The 11,111-nt window shown below is 49.5% G+C and overlaps 5 protein-coding genes across 5 annotated transcripts; all 5 read right to left on the reverse strand.

The window, feature by feature from the left end:
• Window positions 1–1,146: 1,146 nt before the first annotated feature.
• On the reverse strand, window positions 1,147–2,148 carry TEOVI_000804200 (FKBP-type peptidylprolyl cis-trans isomerase, putative; the record flags this gene model as incomplete). The annotated part of the gene is made up of 1 exon (XM_067220779.1): window positions 1,147–2,148. One exon carries the CDS (start codon window positions 2,146–2,148, stop codon window positions 1,147–1,149), a length of 1,002 nt encoding a protein of 333 aa, XP_067076880.1.
• Window positions 2,149–2,721: 573 nt separating this feature from the next.
• TEOVI_000804300 (macrophage infectivity potentiator, precursor, putative) lies at window positions 2,722–3,312 on the reverse strand (the record flags this gene model as incomplete). The annotated part of the gene is made up of 1 exon (XM_067220780.1): window positions 2,722–3,312. One exon carries the CDS (start codon window positions 3,310–3,312, stop codon window positions 2,722–2,724), a length of 591 nt encoding a protein of 196 aa, XP_067076881.1.
• A 296-nt stretch (window positions 3,313–3,608) lies between these two features.
• On the reverse strand, window positions 3,609–4,001 carry TEOVI_000804400 (dynein light chain, putative; the record flags this gene model as incomplete). The annotated part of the gene is made up of 1 exon (XM_067220781.1): window positions 3,609–4,001. One exon carries the CDS (start codon window positions 3,999–4,001, stop codon window positions 3,609–3,611), a length of 393 nt encoding a protein of 130 aa, XP_067076882.1.
• Window positions 4,002–4,612: 611 nt separating this feature from the next.
• On the reverse strand, window positions 4,613–6,304 carry TEOVI_000804500 (transcription factor IIa, putative; the record flags this gene model as incomplete). Its single annotated transcript, XM_067220782.1, has 1 exon — window positions 4,613–6,304. The coding sequence occupies one exon, from the start codon at window positions 6,302–6,304 to the stop codon at window positions 4,613–4,615; it is 1,692 nt and encodes a 563-aa protein (XP_067076883.1).
• An 832-nt stretch (window positions 6,305–7,136) lies between these two features.
• Window positions 7,137–10,658, reverse strand: TEOVI_000804600 (uncharacterized protein; the record flags this gene model as incomplete). Its single annotated transcript, XM_067220783.1, has 1 exon — window positions 7,137–10,658. One exon carries the CDS (start codon window positions 10,656–10,658, stop codon window positions 7,137–7,139), a length of 3,522 nt encoding a protein of 1,173 aa, XP_067076884.1.
• Window positions 10,659–11,111: the final 453 nt, after the last annotated feature.

Consider the following 11,111-nt stretch of genomic DNA (forward strand, 5'->3'; position numbering starts at 1 on the left):
CAACAATATAAGTATATGTGCTATACGTTATTTGGATTTCCTAACCACAGTCAAATGCTATATTTACGGGGTACGGAGTGCCAACTACGGGTAAAATTTATGTTTTTACATATTCACATAAGGAAAGAGAGAAGAGAGAAGAGAGGAGAGTAGCGTGTTGCGGAATGGCACAAATAAGCGAGGAAACACAGACATTTTTGCTCTGTCGTTCTGAAATATCACCACCATTCAACGGAATGGAAAGTGAGTAAAATATTCGATAGAAAGGACACTAACACCAAATAATGATCTGCATTAGTGAATCAACTAATAAACCAACACACAATGGATATTACGCGCAGTGAAGGCGCAAAAAAAAAAAGGTGGTAACTATGGTCTTGTCTATACACACACACACACACACACACACACACACACGCATATCTGTTTTTTTTTTTTGTTCGGAGCATTCCTAAACCAACTTTGGGATCGGATGAGGAAGTAAGACATTGAAACATTGGTTATGAACAACGATGTGACAGCAATAATGATAACGAAAACAACTGAATGGAAACAAATAAACAAAATAGTAAAACAAAAAACAGCTCAAGGTCGGTGAATTTCCCTTCACTCCCAGATCAAAGGAGTACTGTTGACCCTCGTTTCCTTTTTCCTTTCACTCGTCGGAAAGAGGTTCTTTAACTTCTTTTCAGAGCTCCCCCACAGGGGGTTAAAAACACCACCACCACCACCACCAAAATATACTCGTGTCATTGTGGAAGCGGGAAGAAAACCAACAACTACACACACACACACATATATATATATATGTATTAAAAAAGAGAACTATGAATTCACTAAAACGCCCTACTCCCTCCCCTTTCTGTAGTTGCCACAGGGGTGTTGATGGGAAGTAAAAACAGAGCCAAACAATGGTGACCACTACAGCCGAGCCAATAGCGGTGCTGTACAACAGACACGCGGGCATCAATGCACATGGGGCTTCACAACAAGGTATCCACCCCCGTAAATATTCTTTTCTTATATATTGCATGGACTATTTCGTTTCTCTCCTCCCATTTGTATTTCTTTTCTCTTCACTACACGCCACCACAAGGTGGCGCCCCTCCCCGCGATGCGTATTTGCACACATCATAATGTCATCCCTTACAGTGTGCCTTCACCGTTACCCAACAGTTTCCCACGGGCTCGCATTGCCCTTTCGTACAATTCCCTTCGAGTAATCGGCGCCTCGCCGGAATGACGTCGTGTCGCTGCCGCGAGGAGCTTTTGCACGTGTGCCCGCGTGCGTGGCCCGCTTTTAGTCACATCCAACATGAAAACCTGCCAGATTGTTGTCGCAGATGGGGGCACCTCCTGAAATCCGTGGGATCCGAATGCCATCTCAGGAGGGCAGATAATTTCCCATTTGTCACCTTTGCACATCAATGGCAGAATGGCATTCAGACATGGAATGTGGGCTCCCACTGACCGTATCTCAGGCTTCCCTGGTGGAACATATGTACTCACAAAGCGCACGCCACTCGAAAGAAACGCGACAAGGTGAAAAATGAGTGGCCCATCGATTCCAGCGCATTGCATCGTCTGAGTCAGGTTACGCCACTCCATGGCTGCCTCACTTGTGGCATTTTTCAAATCACCGCGCCACCGGTTGTCACTGCTTACTTCCGGAAGAGATACTTTTGACACAACGCGTGGCGGCGTGGACTCCTTAATAGGAAAGGTTTGATTCATTACGCGGAAATAAATACGTCCATCACCGTGCTGCGTAAAACTGGCATCATTTGACGCCTTTGTGATGATTGCATCACCTTCGCGAGACCAACGCTCAGACAAATATTGGAGGAAATTTTGTTCCGCCTTATCATTATCCTCCGGAGTTATATAGAGGTTGTGAAACCGCCCACTGATCACGTACAGCAACAAGAAAACCCCGACGCTACACCACAAGAGCAGAGATAAATCTTCTGTTGAGGCCGCGGAGTCGTCACTTGAGGGAGTTGGCTTCTGAAAATTCCCTCCACGTGTTATTATCCCCCCCGCCGCTACGGGTGCTGCGATACCTTCAGCTGTGCGGGTGCCAAACTTGTGTCTCTGCCGCGGTGGAGCGCTGATGCTTCCTACGGAGGAATTATCGCCATTGTTCATTGCAACCTACACCCTTACAAACAACCCGTCCAAAAAAAAAAAGCAGTGAGAGGGGAAGGATGCTGAAAGTAAGCGCACAAACAAAAAAGTGATGGAATGATTCGTAAAGAGTATGACGCGCTTTTTTCTCTCCTTAGAAACTTTTTCATTTGGTGACAAGAGATAAGATAGGCACTTGGTATCGTCTCCATTATTGGTACCTGCAACTTGGATGATCACGGTTGTTTTGGTTGTTATTGCCCTTGCCATTTTCTGTCGTTGTCTCTGCTTTAACATCGGTAGAATACAACCCCCTACTTTACAGGAGTAGGAGGGTGGCAAACACAATAGATATGCAAAAAAACAGCAGTAGAGATGATGCCTCCCGGGCGGTGCCGCCTTGATTTTGCTCCCTTTCCCCCATACATATGTGAAAATTCTTCCAACGGGAACAAACACTATTAACACACATTAACTCCCTAACAACTCTGATCCCCCGGTGAACACTACCAGCAAGCGCGTTTATGCACCCTCGCACAGTATCATACACGGCAAATTCTTTTACCTTCCCCCTTCCTCTCAATAATCAACCAATTACAAGTCTCCCTTCCCCGCGTAACCCTTGAGAACTTCCTCCACCTCCTTTTCAGTGCGACCGTTGCCGCCGCCTTCAATGGAAATCAACTCCATGTCAAACACCAGTGCGGAGTGGGGTGGGATCTTTGGGCCTGCACCTCTCGCACCGTAACCGTGTTCAGGTGGGATGAAAACTTTCCAGCGGTCGCCGGGTCGCATCAGTTGGAGGACCTCCTGCCAACCAACAATCACTTGGCCCAGCTTAAGTTTGAAGGGCTGTCCGCGATCTCGTGAGCTGTCAAACACAGTTCCATCCTTCAGTGTTCCTGTGTAGTGAACGGTGCATTCATCATCAACAGCAGCCGACCGTCCACCACCACCGCGGTTGAGCACGTGAACAACGACGCCTGAGGGGAGCGTCATGGCACCGGGTTCTTCAGCCATCTTAAGGAGGAACGACCGCGCAACTCGTTTGCGGTATCTATCTATGCGCTCCTGCGGCGTCAGTTTGTTTGGGTCATCTTCTGATGTTGCGACCCGCACGACCGAAAGGACTGCCAACATAAAGGTGGCGAGGCCAAGTGGCCGAAAACACTCAACACCATACATAGTCGTTTGATTGATAGAAGAATTCAGACCCTCCGTCTATTTCACCCACTTCCTTTGGACTTGAATATGTCAAACAAGTGAATTCATTGTGATGATGGGGATTATGTTGACACGTTCACGACCAGGTGTCTTTTTTAGGGGAGGAGTTGAATAGCAAGTGCCAAGCAGGGATCTAGTGCATCATATAAGTAGCTCCGTGAATGCAAGGGCAAGAGAACAAACAAATGACATTGCACAGCCGACCGATTTCATTTGTAGGGGTGTTACGCTGGTGGTTGCTGTACCTTGGAAGTTTTTTACATTGACGTTTGTCCCAGCTTCTCATCAACACAGGTGTTTTTTTCGCAACTATAATATTTGTTTCCGACGGCTATGTCGTCCACCGCTGCATAAAACACACGCTCTTCGAAGGTATCTACGGTGCGCCAGATCAGAAACGCACAATCACCGATCAGGAAGTAGATGAAGTACTGGCTGTCATGACCAACATATGAACCGAAGGAGCGTCCTACAACACAGTGGAAACGTGATCCGTATTTGCTATTGAGTTCGCGCGTGATGAACTGTGCCATCGCGGTCTGCTCATTCAGCCCCATGACGTGTAGTGCATGCGCGGCACAGTCAATGCAGTCTTGCTGCAATTCTCGAGACATTGCCGAGTCCTTTACTATAGCGGTGGTGCCCGCCATGTCTATTGTGGTAATTATCGCTCCCTTGTCTACTTATCTAAAGGTTTGTTGACCTCGCTTTAAGCCCCCACAACCCGCAATGGAGAGCCAAAAATAGACCTAAAATCGTAAAAATATTACCGGTAATAGACAGACGACACAAGGACCACAGGGGAACTACCACAGCTAAAACAAGATTTCCAAAGAAAGTCAGAAAAGTGCCCCTATCTACTTTTTGTTCTTTCCTAGAAGATGCTTACAGTGGGAGTTGCGCAGGGAGGAAGTAGAGGGGAGAGATCACATTAAGTGCCTGTGGTGCAAGAACTCCAGTAATCAGGATGATCCGTGACTACTTGTGCGTGTATGCCGCACCGCTCCACACAATGGGAGGGGCATCTATGCAAATTTGTATATCAAGACACTTTTACTGCTGTCATTCCCCCCTTTCCCCTCCTGTTTGCTGCGTCCCATATCCTCCTCACCTCTTTCACGCGGTGGAAGTTACTTCAAAATGTATTACACGATATGAGACAAAGGCTCAAAGACGAAATGAGTCCAGGAACAAGCAAGGAATGCACTGGAAAGGGAGGAGGGAGTAGAAAGTATAACAAATACCTATGGGGATCAAAAATCTATATTTCACGAGAAGTTACGGCCCCGAAGAACTTCACCTGGCTGGCAATAAAGTCTCCCAAGGTGTCTACCTTCAGCCAAACACTTTTCGCGCGAAACGGAATTCGAAACACTAACGGGGACTTTTTTGTAACTACTCCTTTCTCTCCATTAGACATCCCTTCTCGCACTGGATCAAGTTGGGTCGCCTCTGCGAGATCATCCAACAGAGTAGAGGGACAGCCATCCTCTCCGGTGGCACTCATTTGCACGGTCGCGGTGGTGGGTGAAGAAGTGTCTAATTGATACTGCCTCACACGAAAATACGTGGGTATGACCTCACCACACAAAATGTGAGGAATACGGTCCTCAGTTCGCTTCGGCCACATGTACGACTCCGCCAACTTCTCCATACGAGAGCCCTCACCTATACTCTCGTCGTCAAGGCCCAGACTAGTCCATTCAAAGTCCTTTCTGGTAAATGGAACACCATCGTCCCGTCGTGAACCGTTTCCCCGAAGGACGATTTTGGTATGGCGCTTTACAACCGTTTCCGACGCGGTTGTGTCCCCTGTTTCGCGTGATGCAGTTGAAGCACCAGCAGTTTTACGTGGAGCCCCATCGTTCTCCATGCTTTCAACTATATTGGCATTCATATCACTTCCGGTAAATTCCGGCATAGTTTTCGCCGCCTCCAGCGCTGCAAAAATTTCTTCCTGCTTCAATTTATCTTCTTTTCCTTCCTGGAGGAGGCGCTTCAGCTCCCATTTCCCGATGGTCTTCCCCTCGGGACCACAAACTTCCATGTGGCTGCGAAGAAATTTCCTCCTTTCATCGCGCCGTTGCCTGCGGCTCTCAGTGTTGAGGAGTAAGCCAATACGGGCAAAATCGGCAGCGCCAGCTCGCATGACGTCTGTTGGGATGGACAAAATGTTACCCAATCCTCTTGAGACCAATCGGTGCACATGATTACGAAACCCCCCTCCAGTACCAGTGCCTACCTTCCCATCTTCAACGCTAGTATCTAAAACCTGAACCAACGCGCTAGAATCTGACTCTTCCACTTCACTGGGCTCATCACCCGTAATGTACGCGCCTCTTCCAACACACAAGGTTCCGACATCATCCTCTTCGATTCCAGTCTTCGCATCATTCAGTTCAGACGGGACGCCATCCGCACCGTTTTTGTCGTCCGACTCCTTTGCGTCCACAGGAGGGTCAACATCTCGAGAGTGACTTCCTCTCGCCGCGGCATCGCCTTGATGTTGATTGGTGAATTTGCGCCGCTGAGTGAGCTGCCTCTCCAGTAAGTCGAGTTTGCTCTTTAGCCTAGGAATCAGTGTCAGGGAAAGGACAGCGGCTGTGTCAAGCTCCAAAAAGGCAAGGGGATACACCCGCTGAAGTTCTTCTTCGTGCTCCCTCTGCAATTTCGCTTCCTCGTTTTCAAACTGCTCTAAAACGAGTGCGAAGTCTTTCCCCTTGCCATGTTTCGCCAAACTTCCATGCGCCCTGTTAAAGTGCTCGCGGTCCACACCACATTGCTTTTCAAATACTGCACGGGAAGCGAAGGTCTCGCGTTCGTGGCGTTCCACAGAGTCATTATAAATCGACTGAAAATGCTCGATGGCACGGTTGAAAAGCTTCTGCGTTGTGATTTCACGTGGACGTTTACCACGAAAACACCCCGACTGCCGAGCATACCTTCCATTCATCTCACACACACTTGCGAGTTACCGTCCCTCCGCAGGTGGTATGTGATGTTTCAAACGTATCCTGCTGACGTAGATCGTTAAATCTGAGGTGCGGCGTGCCACGTACTTATATATATTTATACGTATATATGAATGCGAAGGTGCACACCAAAAATATAGTTGCGTGTACGCACGCGCGCTAACGTTTTAACCCTGGTGTCTACACCCGCGTATCAATGGGCGTGCTGTAGACAGCTTGGAAAATCAGAAAAAAAAAGCGGCTGGGGCTGAACGTGAGGGTACATTAGAAGAAGATGTAATTTGATGGTATGTAGCCGCTGATAAGTATCCCCACGGTTTGGCCGAGAAGAGGCGTCAATGAAGAACCCACATGCGCACACAGCCACACGCACATGCACATACTTACCTTTTGCATGCGTACGGAAGAAGGAACGGAGCCCACGGTGTACTGACATTCTTTTCCAATCACCTTTGCATTGCCAACGTACAAAACCAGAGGGATGCTCACGTGCCGCTTTTAAAGGGTGATACTGGTTTAGAAGAGCTGTGAAACCAGCAAACAAACAAGTACAAATAAACAACACTCCCACCCCCACAAACTGATATCGGGAGTGTAGGAAGGGGGAATGAAAACATGGCGTCACTTCAACGACAGAAAAGAAAACAGGTCATTATTCATCCAAGTAAGGGTAAGCAAAGGTATTCCTGATCAGCCAACTACAGTACAACATCAAAGGTGAAGGTTGGGGAAATTCCCGAAATACATGATAGAGTGTGGCTCACGCACGACAAAATATATACAAACAAACTACAAGGGAAAAAGGTGGATGCTTTACGGTTCTATCCCGTCACCACTCCGCCCTCCCTCCCGTGAAGACCTCCGCATCCTCTTTCGCTCACTGATCATTGCCTCCAGTTCCTTGATTCCATTGGTGACCATTGGCTTCAATGTACTGTCAATGAAAGAGAGCTTGGCCTTATATTTGCTTGTCCGAAAACGAAGTTCTGCGAGCTCTTCCTGCAGCTTTCGGCGCTGCTCTCGTTCTCTCCTCAGTTCCTCCTGCAACTCTGCTATTTGCATACATGCATCATCATGTATCACTTGCTGCTTGTGGGTCCGCCGTTGATGCAGCGCCGTTGTAAGCTTGCTAGCCTGCAGTAATAACGATGATTCACGCTGCTCCATAGACGAAACAGAGAAGGGCAAGTTCCTTGATAGTTCTCCAGTACCCATCCGCTCCTCCTGCTCTTCCTCCGCGAATGGAGATGTACGGTCAAGCCACCCTTCACGGGTGATACGCCCGCACAATGCCTGAAGCACATCCAGAAACCTTCTATACGCATCGTCTTTTCGAGTGTGTCGATGTGCAAGACACTTCCAACAAAGGCTTTGTTCAAATGTGGTCTTTCCAGCCACACGATAGCTCTCAGATTTGCCAAGGGTTCCCGGTTGCTGCGCTAGGTTGGATGCTAGCGTGTCAAAAATGTGTTTTGGAAGGTGGACGCCCGTGTGGTTGCTGGCGTGGGCACTTCCCTCGTCACGTGTCAGATCACGGCTTTCCGCAACATATACGGGATCTGCATCTTCTGATAATCCAGAAAGGAAGAGCCGGTACCCTAAAAGGAGAAGTTGCACCTCCAGTTTATTGATCATTTTCTCAACACGCTGTTCTGTCGATGTGGCGGCTGTTGTCGTCGACTTATCAACATTTTTTTTTCGCAGCAGCAGCGTCTCTGGCATACCGAGCGACTTCCTGTCTTCTTCCACGCGTCCTTCCTTCCATAAGGGCACTTCCCGTTGCGGTTCAGGTGAAGAAGAGGTGCGTGGTGGTGCGACCACATGGTGTCTAACGTAATGATCTATCGAATCATGGGTTTCCACCTCCGCTTCAATGAGGTCCCAATATGCGTGTGCCAACTCGTCGGTCCTTTTCATTGCACTCGCGGGTCCCTTGCAGTGTTCGTGAGATCCCTTCGCCCACCCCACCAGCCCACCGGAGATGTTCAGCCCCTCGCTGGCACTCACTTGCGAGCGCGGCAGTTGAGCAACGTTACCGCAGGGACGTTTTTTTTCTTCCTCCTCTTCCGTATGTCCTTCCCCAAGCAACGCGGCGCGAGCTGCACTGCAATTATACGTCGAGGATTCACCGGGCATATGTCTCGCGTGTGGTGTAAGGGGACTGTGTGCGTCGCCCGGCGTGCAGAACCGAGTACACCCTCGGCTCAGACCTGAGAGCTGGTTTCCCTTTGATGCAGCTTCTTCCACAACTCTCGAGTGTGCACTCATGTTCTTGTCTACGTCGAATAAGAATCCATGTGAAGAACAGTCCTTATCACTTTGGTCATGGTTTACATGGGGAAAGTTATATGTTTGATACCCATCATACCCTCCAAAGACTGTGCGCTTGTGGAGACGATGCATTCCCGTTGCGGTGTGGGTTGTCTGCGGAGGCTCACTACTGGGGGAACCCAGCTCCACGTGATTCTCACAGCAATGTTTGCTCTTGCTGCAGATCCTATCACTGGGAGCGCCCGCATCACCGGGGGACGCGGCGAAATCGGTAGGACGCTCTCCTAACTCTGTGCACACAGGTTTCGTGGTATCATTAGGCTGAGGGATCGGAGCGGACCGTCTTTCCGGACTTTGCCGCATGCCGTGTTCACAAGAAAAAACGTTTTCCCGTTCCACCTTTTTTTTCTGGAAATATTGTCTGACTTCACTGATTGATCCAGAATTCTCAAAGCTGTTTCTTTCGCAGGGAGTGGCGCCCTGAGACTTTCCACCGGCTGTCACACGATGAACGAAGAAAAGAGCTTGACGCACTTGGGGGCGGTGATCCAGTCCCGAATTGACACAGCACACAACAATGCTTTTCCCAAGACTTGCGTCAACGCAGTCAACGGCAATGCTGGAGCCACATGACCCAAATAATGACGGGTTACAACTACTACAATGGGGAGATACCCCTGGTGAGTGCCGTTCGGCACCGCCGATGCACCCAGCACAATTGCCCGCCCCCACCCTCTTCGCCTCCGGGTTGTGGAGGTCCGAAGAATAGAGACCCCTTCCCACGTGACAAATGTAATGTGCAGTGGTATAGAAAAGATGACTTAGTAGCGGCGAAGCACACAACGACACCGAGGTCACCTCTGAGTGCGGGGGCTGTACCTCACCACCAAACCGATCACCGGATACCGACCCAACACGACCTGGTTCCCGGCCATGTACCGCCCCAGCGCTTGCAGGATCTTCCCCCTCCTCCACCTTTTTACGCCAACTTCCACATGCTTGGAGGACCCGTGCCAGTGAACGAGATTCTTCAGCATCACGCCTACCGCGAGCTGCCGCTACACTGTCTGGGAGAAGGATGATGTTGATCCGTGCTTCCTCCACAGAACCTTCTCTGCGCCTCTCCCGATGGCAGTGCTTATGTCCCCAGAGTGTAGCTCCATCCGCGGTTAATTCAACCGCGCCATGTGAGTGCCTGGAAATAAAGAAAGTAAGCACAAGTGTGCTTCGTAACGTATGGTCCTCCCTTTCCGCAAAGGTGCACAATGACCGTGGAGCCTCAGCCTGCTTAATAGCGCAAAGTATGCGCTGCGAAACGTTTTCTCCGTTACTAAGTCCCTCGCGCTTCGGCGGTACCCACAACCTTCCTTGCGTTTGGCTCTGCCTCGTGCGGTGAGGGCCGCTATACCCCTGCCTTACATCGTCGATATTCAGTACATCCCGCACACCCCATCGATGGTGCAAATCAACTAACGAGAATGAAACACTACAGCGATCACCACAACAGAAAGGGGAGGCAAAATCAACGTACTGCACTAAGGCTTGTCCGGTAGCCTTTGCTAGATGAATGAACAGACTTCGGCGATCCGTGGTCGACTGACTTCCGTAGACGAACACAGAGCGTGTCAAAGAGTAGAGCTCGTTTGAACAAACCCTGCACCACGGTCTTCCTTTTTCTGAAACTCGCGCGGGGTTACTGCTACGGGGGCATCCTGAGTGGCTCTTACGGATATCTTTTTCCTTCGCTGCCGAGTTTGCACACCCCCACCGGTAACAGAGGAAACAGCGCCACAATTCCTGGAGGAGTGGAGCCAGCTGCTTAGCGAAAATGCTACTGTGGTGGGGGCTGATGGAAATGTGGCCGAAACAAAACTGCACCTCATCTCCCTCGTCGTCGGTGTCGTCCACAGGGCCTCTGGAAAGGGGTTCCCGCTCTGACGGGTGCACGACTGGGATGAGGGAAACTTCACCTGTGTTTTCATTCGCCACAATGCACCTGTTGGGGCATCTCTGGTCGTGGCGTGCTTGTCCACGTGGAAGTGTTACATGCAGTGCAGTCAGCATTCAATGAAACCGAAGGGTAGCCATGCGATGACGATACAACCTACTCACTAGTTAACTACAAGAGAAGAGGGTATCGGAACGAATCCGAATTGATTAATTTTCTTTCCTTCCAGAGCTTTTACGACGTCGACTTCCCCGACCGATTGAACTGAGCTCACGTTTCACTGGAACACGTTGACCGGGTGACAGTGCACGCGCACCGTAAGATCAGGTGGCACTTCGCTGCAGAAAAGGCGAGAAACGGTTAAAAAGTGAAAACAACGGGTCAGTAGGTGGTTTGCACTCCTTGTCGATTGCGATGTATATAACAGCAAGCATAGGGAAAGTAAAAAGACCAAACAAGGACACACACTGGAGCAGAAAACGTAGCACAAGAGACAACAGATGAACCGGCTAATTCATGCGAATTGAAGCACTAACCCCCACAGTCACTGTGTTTTCAAAAAAAAAAAA

Source organism: Trypanosoma equiperdum (genome assembly GCF_001457755.1).
Source record: "Trypanosoma equiperdum strain OVI genome assembly, contig: ctg_1231, whole genome shotgun sequence".
Classification (NCBI taxonomy): domain Eukaryota; phylum Euglenozoa; class Kinetoplastea; order Trypanosomatida; family Trypanosomatidae; genus Trypanosoma; species Trypanosoma equiperdum.